Source organism: Brachyistius frenatus, unplaced genomic scaffold, assembly GCF_029030835.1.
Source record: "Brachyistius frenatus isolate BFR_SWC_R1_liver_20210118 unplaced genomic scaffold, ASM2903083v1 Contig_2, whole genome shotgun sequence".
Lineage (NCBI taxonomy): Eukaryota > Metazoa > Chordata > Actinopteri > Embiotocidae > Brachyistius > Brachyistius frenatus.
In genome coordinates this window covers 11,075,090-11,092,763 of record NW_027210601.1, presented here as the reverse complement: position 1 = coordinate 11,092,763, position 17,674 = coordinate 11,075,090, and the positions used below count along the sequence as shown (strand labels likewise).

Below are 17,674 nucleotides of genomic sequence, written 5' to 3'. Positions count from 1 at the left end.
TACATAATTATGTGTACATTAGCATATAAATCAAGCATTATATTTGCAAATACCCCCCTTTTGCAGTCTTTGCATGAGTTATCTCCTACAATAGGGAAGCTGTGATCCATAGAAATCAATCCCTTTACTCATATTTATATCCTAGCTCTTCAAGGCTCACTGCCTGCTCTGGTTTTGTATCCAGGAGAGAAAAAAAAAAAGAAGTAAGAATTATGTGCCCACACTACTTCTGATGACTGCATCATACTCCTTACTCCGGTACAAGTCAAACCCGCCTCTGGCATTTTATTTTTCCTCTGCAAACTCAAAGTGAGTGGGAGGTTGAGCCCAAGGAACAACAGACACATAATGGAGTATTAAAAGTGGAAAATAAAGGTAGAGGATGCTCTACTGTAACACTGTTGTTGTCTGGAAGCAGAGAATTTGGATGCTGAGGCACAACTGTGGTGGTTGTGTGAATTCATTGATATTGTAGCCTCAGAGAGAGAAAAATTTGAAACATTAAATTGGCCAGCATCCAAACCACAACCACCCCCCAACCAGTAGACCTTGAGAAAAAATGTTTTTCTCATTTACTTTGTTGATCTGATTACATTGGGGCATAGACATATTTTACAACTACAGAATATTGTTGGTTGTTTTTATTTATTTTTCTAATTTTATGAAATTTTTACAATTCCACTGTCAAGGGTATGTCAAGGGTACTACATGTATTGTGTTTAATACATGGCTGAATAAAAGTGTCTAGTTTTAATGTTTAACTGATTTGAATTGAGTGATGTCATTGCTCCCCCCCCTTTTTTTTTTCCTTTTTTTTTTTTTTTTCTCCCTTAGCATATAAACTCCAGGAGTGCCCAGATCCAGAGCCTTTCCGATACGGAGTGGTGGTGGGCGCTGGCTTCAATGTGGGCCAGTCTATTTCCTTTGAGTGTCTGCCGGGGTATCAGCTGATGGGACACTCCATCCTCACCTGTGAGCATGGCACCACCCGCAACTGGGATAACCCTTTCCCTCGCTGTGAAGGTGAGCAACATCAGATGCACCCAAACACCAAAGTAACATGCAAATCTGATGCATTTGTTTACCTGAAACTAGAATAGGTCCAAACACGAGACCCGCTGAACCGCCACATGAATGCAGAACTGAACTAATAACACGATAACTTCCTGTTAAAAGTATGTATTGAGCTGTTATAGCATTAGTGCAAAATTTGGCCATGGAGATAATGATTATCTAGTATGAATAATATCATTAAACTGAATTATTATCCCCTATTAATGAAGCAAAGTACTCTTCAATGAAAATCAATACTGTGCTAAAGAGGAGTGAAGGAGACAAATAAAAGATGAATAAAAGAGGGTCTAAATTGAAAAGAAAAGTAATGAATGCTCTTTATTTTGCCTTGTCCTTGACCCACATTCTCACGCTCCAGCTGTCAATTATTCAATAAGTCAGGCAAAATTACAGAGGGAGGTGATGGCCATGACTCTGGGACTGAATGGATGAGCAGGGAGATAAATGGGAGCGAGAGAAGGAGCGGCCGAGTGAAAATGAAGAGGGAACAAGGGATAGAGTTTATTCTCTCAGCTATTTTCATATTTATGGGCCTCATCTTCATTCATGTCAAGCTCAAAGGTGAAAGATTATTGCCACAGACCTGCAGGACATTAGACCTGTGATGTGCAAATTATTATTTAATTAATATATTATTATCGGTGTTATTATCATTGCAGTTCTTTATTTCTGTAATGATGTATACTAATCAAATGCAACTCCTTTCTATGCCAGTGCAATCTACAGTATTTTATATGCATCAGTACATACCAGTCCGGTAATGTATTTCTGCCGGTAAACACTAACTGACATGCTTCAGTGTAGTCAGATAAATAAATTAGGTAATGTAGATGTATTCACTACTTTGTCTGCACACGTGTATTCGCGTGTCTGTTTGTATAGAATGTGTACACCCATTAACATGCGATGTGTGTGCACGTAGACGGGTGCGTGTGTGTTCTATGGTGTATTTGCTATGCATGTTTACCAGGAGATGGTAGTCTCGTGGCCTCTGACTGGGCGGGTAATTGAATTGGCTTTATCGTGATGACCTAGGTTGAGGAAGTAGAGATGAAGAGGTTGGACATACCCCTTTCTGAATACCGGTGCCACAAGTGCCTAACTGGCTTATTGCCACTGCAGGTTTTGATTTGAAAAAAATCCTGTTTTATTTCATATTTTGGTGAAAGCCTCAAAAAATGTTCCCAAGTTTAAATCCTTTTTCCATTCAGTCATTTTAATGATTATATTTTTCTTGAATGCGCAAAGATTACTTTATTTTTGTAGCAAACTTAATGTACTGATTGGCTATCATTGTGATGTAGCAGACCAGGTTTTTACAATTACACTTGACCTCAGAGCAGCACAATATGCTCGTCAGTCTCTCTGTTACTCCAGTATTTGCATAGATTTCCTCTAAGGGGGGGGATGAGAGACATCAGTACATAGATTTTTGGTACCTCTGCTGCACTAGCCTACTTGTGTTAGGATTATTATTATCATTACACTCCGCTGTGCCTCTGCACTTGACCTTTGTTGTGTCATCTCCTCCTCCCTCTCTCCCATTTCCTATATTTTGATTGAACTGAATAGAGGCGTGTTTTCTTAACAGATGCTGTATAAATCAGTGGGGAGGAAATACCCTTTTCAGTCTCCTATTCTCTGTGAAAAGATACAGACTGGAAAGTGGGAAGAAGTGAGGACTTAAATTAGCATCTGTACTAGGGTACCACACTAAAATCTACTATATATATTGTTTTACCATTTTTTAATCCATCATTTAGACAGTTTTATTGACAAGAAATTTGGTTCACACTAATAAAATGTCAAGATACACCCGCAATGCAGTACTGTTGTCTGTCCTTTCGGCCAGTGAGAGTAATTACAAAACCACGGTCATCACATGCTGACATCATGGTTTTGAGCATCGAAACCCCCCCAACATGACTCGTTATCACTCACCATCACAAAGTCTGGAAGGTTGAATTATTTTATCCCCATTCAAGTTAGCATCGTGCTAAACCGGATGATGTCTGGTGCGCATGCTCTGCCCATAGAGTATGTGTGTATTTGACCAGCGTGGGAATGTCTCACCAGACATTAGATTTAAAAAACTCTGTGACCTGTGAAATACAGAGAGAGTCTTCTGGTGGTGATAGGCTTAATCAGCATTGTATGAACCCATGTGGAAAGGGCTTCAATGTTACAGACGGTCATTTATATGTAAAAGTACCACATTTCACCTTTAAAATGGAGGCATTCACACGTGAAATAACATTGACAGAAGGAGCCCTAAGAAATACAGTCTCTGAGTTAATACCTCGTAGATGGAGCAAATATTAGCCGTGAGTAAGGATTTAAAAATGTAAAAGGTCAAGTTTTCCCGGGAGTAATCTTCTAATTTCATTTTTTTTTAATCTATTACCCAAATTCTTTATTTTCTTTAAACAGCCCCAATCCTGTTTCATATTTTCTGTTACTACCTGGCCCTTGAAGCAAACACACGAGCCTTAAGTAGCTTGCCAGTCGATGAGTCAGCCAGAGGTGCAACTCCATAGAGTGTCCAGGGTGTAATCAATGGGTCAAATCCATAGTTCATGTAACAGGTGAGGCGGCATCAGAGGGTGCCACTCGACCACAGGACTAAAGCAGGCGGTTGTACAACAGAAACACACACATAACCTGAGAGAGAGAAACACAGAGGGGTAAAACATGCAATCCCTGCTTTGGGAATGATCTTCCACCCACAGGAATCAAAGGGTCTGTCATTAAACTGAATACCCTGTCGGGGTTGCTTGAGAAGCCTGCACTGCTGCGATTACTGCTCCTTACTGATTTTCCCTGCTCCACCACAGTGAATATGAGCTTCCTCCGGGGGCATCAGCGGGAATGTTAGGCTGCTTAAATCGCTAAATTAGTTAGATTCTCCTAAATTCCTGAGGAATATTTTAAATATAGTGACAATTGCTATGTTTGCTGATTTGAAGCTACAATGTGTTTATGATGGTTGAGTATGTGTTTTATTGTGTTTATGTCTGTTTTTTTTACAAACTTCAGGGTTACAGGCATGCGTGGGGTTCCTGTGTTACCATGTCTGACATGGACATGCTGTTGTAACCTTTAGTGTCGCTCTGAGTTTTAACACTCATGCATATCTGCTCCACATGCACATACTGTACATATACACACACACCTCAAAAGCCCAGTCCACACCAAACCCTCGCCTCATCTCCATCCCCCCTCTCTTCAGCCCCAATGGGAAAGGGTTGAGGCCTTATCTTAGCAAAACACTCCATCCAAGTCCCCACTTACTAACAGGCTTTACTGGCTAATCTTTAGCTCAGACAAGCGCCTGGGCAATAGACGAAGAGCGAAGAAGAGGGGGGTAGAGACAGTGAGAAGGGAAGCATAGGAAGAAGAGGAGGAGGAAAAACCCTCTTTTTTTCCACTGATTGCAGCTGAATTATGCATCTGTCCTGTTGTATTCCTGGCCCACTGATACACCCCCTCTCCCCCTCCCTCTCTCCCTCACTCCCTCCCTTCCTCCTCTTCTCTCAGTGCCCTGTGATGGGAACATCACATCAGAAAATGGGACCATCTTCTCCCCGGGTTACCCAGAGGAGTACCCGAGCTCAGCTGACTGCTCCTGGTTGATCACTGTGACTCCTGGCTTCGGCATCAAAGTCAACTTCACCCTGCTGCAGGTTCACGGGCCGCATGACTTCATTACTCTCTGGTAAGAAACGACAGCTTCACAGAGTCCAAGTAAATTATGCGAAAGAACGTATATGTTGCACCTTAAAAATTCAGCTAATTTTGAAATATTTAAACAGTTTTCTACTAATAGTCAAGCCAAAAATTCAAGGTAATCTCAATAATATGTTTAACTCTGTTCGTCACACAAACAAGTTGAATTGGAATGTTTCAATGTTTTTTTTTTTCAACCACTTGTCATCACTTCCTACGCCTCCAGCTTTTTTCCCCATATCCATCTCTGCTTTACAAAATTGAGTCAGGGTCTAGATATCTAATCTTCAGGTCGTCTGCCCCCACCTCTTTTCATTCAGTCGTCTCAATGTGATGTTGTGGCTGGATTTCTTGCAAACAAATTCAGCCTCCAACCATGGGCCTGATTTAGAGATTGCAAATAAAGGGTGCTAAATTGCATTTTTATTCCAAAAGTTTGTAAATTTATTTCGCACCCGTTTTGCGGGTGATTTACTTAAAGTATTTGCATCTTTGATATCAGGTGCAAATCGCTCTGTTTAAATTAGGTATTTGAGTGTGTTAAAGTGATTCCAGTCATTCTAATAGAACGACCACAAAAGGAAAAGGAAGTCTGATCCCATTGAAATGAATAAATATGAATATAACAAGAACAAACTGCAATATAGGAAATGATCAGAAAGTCAATGCCATGGAAATAACAAAAAGATCAATAGATGAAATTATGAGAAGATGGTCTGAATAATGTATGCCTCTGGCATCAAAAATATTTACAGAGGTGTAGAACCACGTTGGTACGTATTATTTGGTTTCTCTGCGTCTCCTTCTAACCACAATAAGAGCAGCCATCTCTCCTAATGTGCCTTTCAGTCGTACTAAAATACTCAGGCAATCTCCTCTGCTGTTTCTACTTTCAGGTTTAGTAAATATCGTTGCTGGTGCTAAATTGTTCTATTTGCATGTTCCCTCCCAGTGTTTTATACCTTCAAGTAGAAACGTCCAATATTACATATGCATGCAGGCAAACACGCAAAATGGACAACGTGTGTTAAATTGCACATTTGAAAGACGCAATCCTCACTGCACTTGTTGGTAGATCAGCTTGGACATTTTTTGGTGGGCGGTGAAGAGTTTGCACTTGATTTTACCCACACAAGCCTTTAGTAAATCAGGCCCCATGTGTATTTCTCATTTTTTCCATTCATTACATTGGTAACAGAAAGCCAAACTGCAGGTCAAAACCTCACCTCTGCTTTGCTGTTTCATATCATCTCTTTATTTTCTTATGTCAATGCTGCTATTTGGCCTTCGCCTTGACATCACCTGACCCTCTTTCATATTTGTTAATGTCTGTTCAACCTCACTATACAAAATGTGGGATAATATTACAAAGACAGTTTTTCAGTCATGCAGCATTTTAGTATATTCTTTTAAGACATAAATTGTAAAGTAAAGCCACAGCAGAATCCTCTGAGCATGACAAATGCTTTAATACTTGTGTATTCAATCTTAATTCCAATAAATTAAATATATCATCTGTCTTAATTACCAAACAATAACAGGGAATGAGTGCAATCATCCCTGGAGGAGTAATCAGAGGAGAGTAGGTGGTCTAAAGTCCCCCACTCCCACAGTGTGTGGGAGTCAGAGAGTCGAATTTGGCTGGTGGAGAAGTGTGTGTGTGTGTGTGTGTGTGTGTGTGTGTGTGTGTGTGTGTGTGTGTGTGTGTGTGTGTGTGTGTGTGTGTGTGTGTGTGTGTGTGTGTGTGTGTGTGTGTGTATTAATGTTTGTGTCTGGATGTTTAAGTGGCCGGCGTATGTCCCTATACCTGACTGAGTATCGAGGGGCAAAGCTTCCTTTCATCACCTCCATAATGCATGGCTGAACCTGCCATATGTACCACCAAAAGATAGGATTTTGCATGCATGGTGGCTGCCAGTCTCAGTTGATCCCCTCTCCCTGAGATAGCCTCTGAAGGTCCCAGTTCTCAGTGAGACCGGAGATCTGACTGCCAGCCAGCCTGGCAACTCGACGACCATATGAAAAGTCCACATGGTGTGGGGGTGACATGTATTGCTTTACGTTTTTGGCTGGTTATAGGAATCCGTGGGAAGATTATTATACCATGGAGGGTTCAAGTAGGCGAGGCTAAAGCGAGCCAAAATGTCCACTTTCTATCGTATTGTTTATCTGCTGTAAATGGCTCCCACTGTGTTGATCTTTCCCAACAAGTTCCTGCAGAGCCAAGATGGGGACTATCATGTTCCCTAGTTTCCAGTTACCACTGCTGTGTATCTATCCACTGAACTACTGAGCCAAGGAAATGGGCCCCGTAATGGCGGCTTGGCTAGAGCGCTGTCAGGCAGCAGTCCCTAGCCAGCCGTTTCCAGAGCTGCTTGTAATCTCCCATGCCCAGTCTGACAGCCAAAGACAGATGGTTTTTAAGCTGAATGGTTGTGGCAGGAATCTGGGAGCTGGCTTAATCGGCCATGCCCACACCGGGGGACTGCCAAGGCTGGGCCACAGCTTCCAGAGACACTCCCACCGGATAGTTGTTAGGCAGGAACGGCGCAACCCAAACCTGTCATTCCACTCTTATCTGTAATTTTTACCTTATTTTAACATAATCACCCAGAGCAGGCCAGAGTAATTGCTTTGGGTTTGACGAAGTGAGAGCAGCTTGATTATACTCTGCTGCTGGAAACTGCTTGACAATAATCTGGCATGTGGCTTAGTTCTGTTTGTGTCACCGAGCCTCAAGGTGCATCACAGTTAGAAAGTGAGTGTGCTGTTGAGCAGAGGCTGCTGTCTCTGATGTGTCGTTGCTTTTAAAGTCACAGTCCACCTCTGACATTTTTTTCCCCCTTTTAGGGACGGGCCACAGGAGACTGCCAGGAAACTCGGTGTGTTCACCGACGGAGAGCCCAATGAACCACCCAGCAGCACATCCAATCAGGTGCTGATCCGTTTCCGTAGCAACACAGAGAAGGGCGGACTGTTCCGTATCAGCTATCAAGGTACGTATATTATCCGACTTGATCTGTATTTCTACGTGATAATTTACATATTTTCTGTGTTTGACTCCTTTCATGTCGTTGCTTTTCTCAATAAAGCTTACAGACTGCAGCACTGCCTGCCTCCACCGATCATCGCAAACGCAGAGATCCTGATGGCAAGCAAAGAATTTAAAATCGGTAGGTGGAAATGCTGTCATAAATCATGCATATACGAGAGACACACTCACTCCTATCGAGGCACACACTGCGGCCTCTTCTGTATTATATGTTGTTCCAATGGTGACTTGTGGAATTGAAGCATTTTGAAGAGTTAATCCAGCTGTCAGTTTACTTTCTGGCTTTGACAGTTTACGTTGCACTGACTATGCAACGCATAAGTCAGTGGAATTGAATACAGACTCACCTCAAACAACATCGCCCAGGGACTTTTGAGGCACCAGTATAAATGAGTGATTATGACAAAATAATGAGAAAGCCAATGGGATTCGGGGCAGGTGCCCTCATTACTTGTGGGGACAATGAAGATGAATTATCCTTATTGGTTTATTTACATTCCACCTTGACTCGTTCTTATTCAGAGACGCAAAGGTAGCAACAAGAGATTTACTTGGATTGGCCACATGTACACTACATAGTCAACTATATAGTGGACAAGTTGAGCAGTAGTGTTTCATCTATAGGATCATCAGCTTGGATTATTTATGGTACTCTTTTCCTCTGTTACCTTTCTATTTTTTTTTACCAAGAAACACAATAGATTGTAATTACTTCCATGTCATGTCAAATTAGCATGAATTAAGTTTTGGGTTTTTTGCCCGGTATCAGTCATCAGGATTGCTGCCATCATCTCTGTTTTGTCTCTGATTGTACCTTTCCCTCCCCCCTCTTTATGTTCAGGTGACATAGTGCGATACCGATGTCTACCAGGCTACCAGTTAAGTGGAAACAGCATCCTGACCTGTCGGCTGGGTACACACTTGGAATTTGAGGGGCCTCCACCTTCATGCGATGGTAAGTGTATGTTAGCAGCCTAAGTACCAGTGGTATATATCTATATTTTCTAACATTCAGGGCAGTTGTACCCGAGTCTGTTTGGAGCCCACTTTTTGAACTATTTCCAGTTTAGCTTTAGCATGGTCTTTTGTTATTGTCTCCCTGAAAATCAATAGACTACACAAATACAGATATCTCAAATGTCCACAGTATGCCGACTAGTTTTTTAGAGTCAATTCTGTCTCTCTCTTCTGGTGAAACATGACATTCAACTGCTAAATAACAATATATTTAAATGCGATGTCCACAAGTCACGTTATGAAAAAGATTATTTTTTATCGCATCTTTAAATTAACAGGCTTTTAAAAATGATCCACACTTTCAGCTCAATTTCCATGCAATTTAAATGCAGCCTGAAAATAAATGGAGTTCATATTACAAAACAGGAGAGCGCTGTCTCCATCTGCCAGGAGTTTCTTTTCAGAAGGGTTATAGAAGTCATTGTTCTCTAATCATAGACTCATGCACTAGTTTGAGTTTTACCTTATTTCTGGCTCCCATGGGGGCTCTTTCTGCCTGTAGTCATGGAGCAACAGCCACATATCAGTTTGGTACCAGTTCCCATCTCTAGGGCTGATGCTCAGCTCCCACGAGGACGAGGGTGGCTGCTGTGGCGCGCTCACATGCAGAGATATCATCCTCCCAGAGGATTCCATGAGTTCCCCCCCACCGCACACACACACACACACCATCATAACACTGTATCTTGTTTAAAACACTTTTCCTCTAGGCAAGAGACTGGGTGCATACAGGGGTCCCTCTGTTTCTCTCTGCTTCACAATATCATAAAAGCATATATCTTTCTTTTTGCGTGTCTCATTTAAAATGTTTTGTGTGTCTCATTCTGTTTGGGGTGGACGAGGCAGAGTAGGCAAAGTTTGATAAATGCAACTAATTTAGAGTACTAAATAGGGGAATTATGCAAATGCTCTTAGTATGGGGCGGAAAAAAAGGAGGGAGATAAAAAAGAATTAGAAGAAAGAAAGAGGGCAATGAAAAGGGAATGGGAGCTATGTATAGGCTAATAAAAAAAAGACATGGAATAAAGAACTTTGGACACCCAGGGAGAGGCAGAACAGAGGAGACAGTTGCACCTACAGTTGCACCTGCACAACTGGAAGCATACTTCACTTCACGGAAGTTCCAATTGACAGTTGAATGCTTTTTTCTGTTCTTTTCAGCTGTGAAACTGCACTTATAGTCTCGTGTGCCCCGATAATTTATTCTCTTCATACTGGTGACAAACATTTCCAGCATACTTCTCCGTCCTGCCTCTTTCTAATGCCGAGCTGTCACTTTTCCCTGCATAGACACAGACCGGGGTGACAGAGAGGTCAGAGATAACAAAAGCTGAAGTTGAGTAAGTGGGAGTAGAAAGGAGAGAGAGAAAATTTAAAAGAGCACACTGAGGCTCGTGTGAAGGAAAATAAAAAGATTGGACGGGGAGAAGAAACTGATGGAAAGAGAGCAGTTGGAGATAACTCTGGACAAGCAGGATTCCTCTGACAAAAAAGGGGGCAAAATTCGGCTGGAAAAGATGGAGGAAAAACTGCTAAATGAGCAGAAGTGTAGCAAGTAAGTGAGAGCGGGACTGGAGTTTAAAAGCGAGGAGAGTGAGACGGGGAGAAACTTAGATGGAGGGCAGTGAAGAGACGAAGTGCACAGCTCATTGAAATGCAGGGGACATGGCGGCTGCAGCTGCACCTATCAAATCACCACTTCTAGCTCTGACAAGCACAACCCTCCCTGCACATCTAGCAGGCGCCCCACACCACCAATACCACCACCTCACACACACTCAATGGCAGCCATCACACACTCTGTACATACACCGTATCCACACTGGTCCAGCTTGTGTCTGGGTTACACAGCTAGTGGACGTTGTCACTCTGTGATGGTCTTCCAGAGAAGCAGCACTGGAACCACAGCAGCAGCTTCTGCAGTGCTTCTTGTCCCCTCAGCACCCAGTATCCTCTCTCATCCTCTGCATTCCCCTCCTCCCACCCGCACTCGACTCTTCGCTCCCCTGACTCGCTAGCAGCAGAAATATGTTCTTACATAACACATGTACCCTTTATTCCCAATTCTCCCTCTCTCTTTTTCTGTGTGTCATTGTCTGAGGCTGGTTCAAAACACAGTGTGGTGTACACTAGTCTCACACACTTTAACACACAAGTGTCTATCAATCCCCAGATCTGTCTCTCTATGTTTCTGTCTCCCAAAACTGACACCCAGGCAGGGAAATAAAATCCACCACCGTACAAATGTAAACACAGACACACACTATTTTGTATTTATTTTTGTATTTATTTTTTTGGGAGGAGGGGAGGTGGTGGTGGTGGTGGTGGTGGTGGGGGGGGGGGGGGTATTTAATCCAGAGTATTGTTCCAAGTCATACAAAGTCTGCCTCTCCTGTATTTCCTGCCACTGGTGCCACAAGTTGATTTGTTCAGTGTTTGATTTGCCTTCTTTTTAATTATAATGGTTGTAACCCGACCCTCAGCCGTCTGCTGTCCGCTGAGACCATGGGGAGTTCGAGCATCCCACACAGCAAAGCTTGAATTCATTCATGAAAACACAATGAGTTCTGATGATCCAAAATCCCCATGTTTATTCCCCTGACAGATTTCTGCTTAAAACCTGCAATAATCATCTATCACATTAGTTTCCCAGCTAGTTACTGGAGCTTTCTTGATCCTCGTCCCTTCGCCTCCCTCGCTTCTTTTTCTTTTTTTCAATTCTGTTGATTATCATTTCTTTTCTGGCCCCCTTTCTTAGTCTCGCAGAATGGATTACAGCTGCCCCCTTTTTCACATCTTCTTTGTCATCCCTGACTTCTCTGAGTTGTTAGGTCCTGATCCACACTAATACTTATGTTGCGGCCCATCCCCTTCAATCAGGTCGCTATCGCTTCTCAGCTTATGCTAATTAAATACCAACATGAGGAAAAGACATTCCAACAGCACTGCAGCACTACAAGCTCAATATATTGTGGGTTTATGCATGCGTACGTCCATGCCTGCACACTGGAGAGCGCAAATGTGTGTGTGGATGCAGATGTGTATGCACCTGTGCTTGTCTGCACGAACGCCTTCCACTGCATCTTTTATTGGGAAGCTGTTGCTTACCATGAACTATTTACACACAAACAGGATGGGTGTTTTGCTGATTTCCAGTCCTGCTGCCCGCTTATTGTCATTCCACGTCTCATTAAAGTGAGATTTCATTTTGAGCCCTATCAGCGTCAATCTCACCTTGTGCGTCGAGGCTGCCTTTTTCCACCTGTCAGATTAGTTCCCTAATACCTTTTTGTTTACAGCCAGAGTGACGCTTCATTTCAAAGTGGATTAGATTAATAAGTAGCAGCCAATAGATAAGAACCGCTGCTCATCTTTCCATCAGCTCCGAGGCGAGCTGAATGCTGTTTTGAAGACACTTTGGAGCTTCCTGAAAGGTCACTGACGACTCACATCTCATCCAGAATTGGTAGTTTCATGAACTTCACTCTTTGATTTGATATGCTACTTCCTAGTGCAATCAGTTCCCTCATCATTGATTGATTTAAACCTTTGACATCCACTGAGGCTGCTTGAGGTTGTAAATGATTTCACAGACTTGTTGAAATTTAGGATCATCATACATTACGGTCACTTTATTTCTAAAGATCGATGCCAGAAATACTTTGTAGAATTGCTAATTTCGACATTATCTGCATTCTACATTATCTTAATTACTGTTTTCTGATCTTTGGTAAACGACGATTGCAGATATTTACTGTTTATTTCAGTCCTTCTGGCAAGGTTGGTTTAAGGGATTTGCAGCTGACAGCACAATGCAACAAGTGACAGAAGGTTTTGGAAAAAGTGTTTGACAGAAACCTGATTTTAAAGTCATGTTTACATGCCCCACTGTGAGTGACAACTTACCTGACACCAGCTGCGATTTTCCGGGGCAGTAAACCTCACCTAGTCGACATGCCAAGCACGGCAAAACAAATGCGAAGAATTATTTGCAGATGCTGTTGAATCCAGGCTGTCTGCCATCCGCAGATTTAATAATGAACACACAGAGGAGTGTGATTGAGCCAAGGCATACACAATCATGCATCGATACAAACACACGAGCCCATCCACGTACACAAAACAAATTACACTCGCACATTGTCCCTCAAAGGAGGCGCTGCTTCAACTATATTCAGAGCATTTCACATTTCTCCAATGCAACGGAGGTCCTGCAAGTTCCAAGTGCTGTCTTACCCTCAGGCAGGACTTGCTTGGGGATTCAAATTGTGCCACACAGCAGGGGCATTTCCACCCTTCAGCTAATTTTTCTGCCACACTTGTTTGACAAACGCATGCAAAACGTGTGTGCATGCAAAAAGCACCTCGTCATGTGCACTTGGAAGTACTTTTTAATCACATTTCTAAGCCCGCATGTGGTTTTTTTCCTCAATGTCTCCTATGATAGTAAGTAAAGCCTCTGGTTTGTGTTTAACAAGGCAAATGTATGTTTTTTTCTGCGAGTATGAAATGGTATTTTTTAATTGCTTAAACCCTTAACAAGCTGTTGGGTTGAGTTCCAGCTTCAGTGTTAAAACAGTTAACTACCGTTATGTATGCCAAAATAGGCTCGGAGGATTATTTTACAGTATGCCATGAATGTGCTGTAGAAAGCACAGGAAGCTGTAATCTACAGCAGAAAAACAGTTAATTCAGAAGCGAGATCATTTACAGAAATGATTTTGCTACAAAAGCAATTACAAGCAAATAAGAAAAAACAAATGTATATCTTTCTCACTTATTTCACAATCTAGTACCTCTTCAGAAATCAGAGAGACGCAGCAAAAGAAATGTCAACTATAGGAACAACAATATATCAGTTTCATTGTGCTGCTGTAACAGCATGTTGCATCTTTTCACATTGCTGCTTGTTTTTTTTTTTTTTGGGGGGGGGTTGTTGTTTTTTTTGTTTGATTTTTTTGTTTGTTTGTCATGCAGACAGCTCTGGCAGATTAAGTGGTCGGCTTCACAGCATTTCAGCAAAAACACAACAGACAGAAGCGCTGTGTCGCTGTCTGATAACGCAGACTGAAACCACTGGAAAATGTCAAAGCATGTCGTGGGCATGTCCCACAAGATCTCCAGTTGATGGTGTGTGTGTGTGTGTGTGTGTGTGTGTGTGTGTGGGGGGGGGGTTAGCTGCCAAGTTAGCATCACATCTGCCGAAGAGGAGGGAATATGCTGATGGCAAGTCAGTAATATTATATAATGTCTAATCCATTTCCTGGTCTGACTTTGCATGGACAAGCTTTGTCTTCCTGTGAGAGCACCAAGACCAGAATTACAATTAGCTTAGCTATGCATTAGTCACATTGAGTTGCCCTCCAGCAACAATGCGGATCAAAGCAATCCAATTTGTGCTTCAAGGTAAATTAAATGCACTAAACTAGACGTGATCTGCAGCTGTGAAACAACCGCAATGCATAAAGGGATCATAATTCCGATACTTCAAAATAAAAGTTGTAAATTTTTGGGGTGTTTTTTTTGTATCTCTGCTTCCTCAACAGTGACGTGTCCCATGAACGAGATACTGACAGCTTCCACAGGTGTCATCATGAGTCAGTCGCCAGGCAGCGGCTTCCCCCACTTTGAGTCCTGCTCCTGGGTGGTCAAAGTCGAACCCGGCTACAACATTACCTTCACTATCGAGCACTTCCAGACCAGCCGGCAGTTTGATGAGCTTGAAGTCTTTGACGGTAAGTCACCACATCTTTTAAGACAGTGAAACAATGCAAACTATTGCTTACATGCAGTATGCTATTTAGCTGTTCATTTCATTATTACATTATTTTTTATCAACTTATCTATCAAGTAGAATTTTAGCCGGATTAGGTGCTTCTGCTACAGGTATTATTTTATCATCAACTCGACCCCACAGACTAATTTTGACATATAACAACACTTTAAAATCTAAAATGAGCCCGACAGCTAAATTTACTGTCTTTAACAAAACTCTCTGTCTGTGCTCACAGAAAATCACACACAGGCACCTTTTAACGGGGACATAACATCTACATCTGCCTTGTACATTTGCATGTGATTAAAGACACAGTCAGCAACTCTGCCGTGCTGCTGCTGAGAAAATGGTGGTCGTATACAGTAGTGATGCCGATTAGTGCTTCTTATCTTCTGCCGAATGGAGGGGAACAGACATTCTTGGGCCTGCCAAACCAATTATTGACTGAAATATATATATTTTTTTCCATGATTAAGAGCTGAGCAAATTTAGTCTTTAATAAATAAAATGATTCACATCAAATTCAGTGCTTCAGCATGTCCAAAAACTGTATATGTACAAGTTGAGTAATTTTAGAATATATTGTTAAATGGTGTATCAGTTCGAGGCACATTTGGTAGAAATATGCTGCACAGAATTGGCCTCAGATCTAAGTGGGTCAATGATCCCGCATAAGCCTCTACTTTCAGACCCGCAGCGTGCTATGTTTTTCAGAATTTTTGTTTGTTGTAGGAGGTTGTTTTAGGGGTAGCCTTGGTTCTTAATGGGTTAAAAATCAAGTGCTAGTTCTTATTTACATAAAAGCATCGGTGCGTTTTTGCTTTTTCAGTCATAGGACTTTCATCGCTGATTTTCCTTAATAATTGTCTCTGTCATTGTCTTGATCCAGGCCCATCCAGACAGAGCCCCCTTCTGATCACCCTCAGTGGTAACTACTCCAGTCCACTGAGCATCACCAGCTCCAGTAACAAAGTCTACCTGCACTGGTCCTTCGATCACACCACCAGCCACAAAGGCTTCCGCATACGCTACTCAGGTGAGAAACCAGGAATTGAAAAGCTTCTTTACAAATGATTTCACTGCAGTGGCTTATTTACATTATGACTGATTCACTGGATTACATTACATTTCATTTAGCTGATGCTTTTATCCAAAGCGACTTAGGATAAGTGCATTTTAACCATGAGGGTACAGATCCAGAACAACAAGAATCAGGATGAAAGTGATGTTTGACTTCTAGACCTTTTTGGAAGCTTGATCTCGTCAGTGGGATGTGAAGTTTACTTTGTCAATGAACATCAACATTTGAGCGTCCAACTGCAGCTGAAACAACTAGAAGTATGACCCATATCTATGACAACCTAACCGGAGCGGCAGACGTCTGCAACACGTCTTGCTGAGCAGCAGGGGAGTTAGTAAACAGTGCTTCCTGTATTGAATATTACTCTTCTCTTTTGTCCTGCTCCCATGAAGGATCTGTTGGTATACGACACCTGCATAACTCGCTGTGAATTATGACTGTGTAAATATTTAAAAGGCTCCCTCCGTTCTGTATCAACACCACTCAGCCAGATTGACTAATCGCCTCTCTCCTCCTCTCAGTGGATCTTCCTGCCTCCCCGACCGGATGTTCTGTCATTTCTGTGCCCTGTTTTCCTCCTGCCTCCTTTCCTTTTTTGTTTTTTGTAGCAGCAGTGATGGATTTTGCCGTAGCAGGTTAAGTGACAGACGGACTAAGCGATGCCTGAGAAGCCCACAAGTTGCCATGGTCAATGTGGAGTTACCTTCTGTGGTGCCTTGGTGGGGAGGAAGAAACAGATGGTGCAGGCAATGTATTCAGCTGTGTTCCTCATCATCAATCCACCTTTTGTCTCTATGGGCGGGTCTTTCATTACCAACTTGCAGAAGTCTCCTCTCAGTTTCCTGTTGTACTCGCCATCCATAACTTCACTAACTGTTTCTATCACTCCATTTATGCTTGATCATCTTCTCCATAGTTTCAATCAACTTACAGTCAAATCTGTCTCTATCTTCCTCACTATCTCTTTATGCCTGTACGTCTCTTGTATTCCTCCCTTTATCTGTTATCTATTCCAATCCAGCCACCTGCCCATGTAGATGTGATTTATTCTGAGCTGAAGGGCTGATTGAAGAACAACAAGCTGTACACTATAACAAGCAAAAGAAGAGCAGCAATGAACACAGAAAGATGTACGCATGACGCACAGATAGAAGTGAGGAATTTAACTCAAGGGGGTCTCAGAAGCCGCCAATCACAGTGAATGACAGGAGAAAGCCTTGCCGAGGAACACATATAGTAGCTCTGACAGTGTGTTTATTTTGAAAACTGGGTGCGTGCATTCTGTTTCTTATCCATGTCGTCAACATGGAGGCCGTTCACGAGAATCCGTCCTCTGACGACAGCAGAGACATCAAGTATTTTAACCTCGAGCCTATGTGCCACTCTTGATGAAAGAACTTGAACTACATCTGCTGTGAATCATCCTAAGAAATCTCACATCTTTCTTAGCGAACCTCAGTGTCAAATTCTGCATCAGAGTCTGTTTTATCTAAAAGCTCTTCAGTGCCACAAAAAGATCTGTCAGCTCACTTGAAAAGTCTCAAATTCTCCGTCTCATTGGTACAATTTCTGTGAGGTAGCAGCGGCTCATAAATGCAGAATACTTACTATTGACATGGCTTTAAGATTTTATACAGTGAGGGAGTTTTATGTGATTGTCTACGTGGTGCTAAAAATTCCCACTAACTTGAAAGACAGTTTTCATTGCTACATGCGAGCAGTTTGAGTCTGAATTAGCATTTTTATAGAAATGTAATGTGGTCATTGTGATTCTCTTCCCACAATGAGCATCTGTGTCACATTATTACATCACATAATTCTTTAAATGTTTTTGTGATCTGTGTTAATTTTACTTGAAACTCTCTCATTTTCCAGCAGATGTGTCGTGATGCTACTGTTACTGGGAGATCTGCAGTCTCTTTGGAAACTGGACCCACTGCCGCCACCA

At 42.2% G+C, this 17,674-nt stretch overlaps 1 protein-coding gene across 1 annotated transcript in view; it reads left to right on the top strand.

Moving 5' to 3' along the window:
• The window catches only part of csmd2 (CUB and Sushi multiple domains 2), a 250,294-nt gene that overhangs the window by 196,399 nt on the left and 36,221 nt on the right, over positions 1-17,674 (top strand). The window contains exons 43-49 of the mRNA XM_069699145.1: positions 835-1,023; positions 4,612-4,789; positions 7,651-7,796; positions 7,893-7,973; positions 8,694-8,807; positions 14,416-14,604; positions 15,535-15,681. Coding sequence (XP_069555246.1) covers positions 835-1,023; positions 4,612-4,789; positions 7,651-7,796; positions 7,893-7,973; positions 8,694-8,807; positions 14,416-14,604; positions 15,535-15,681 — 1,044 coding nt within the window. The remainder of the gene's footprint in view (positions 1-834; positions 1,024-4,611; positions 4,790-7,650; positions 7,797-7,892; positions 7,974-8,693; positions 8,808-14,415; positions 14,605-15,534; positions 15,682-17,674) is intronic.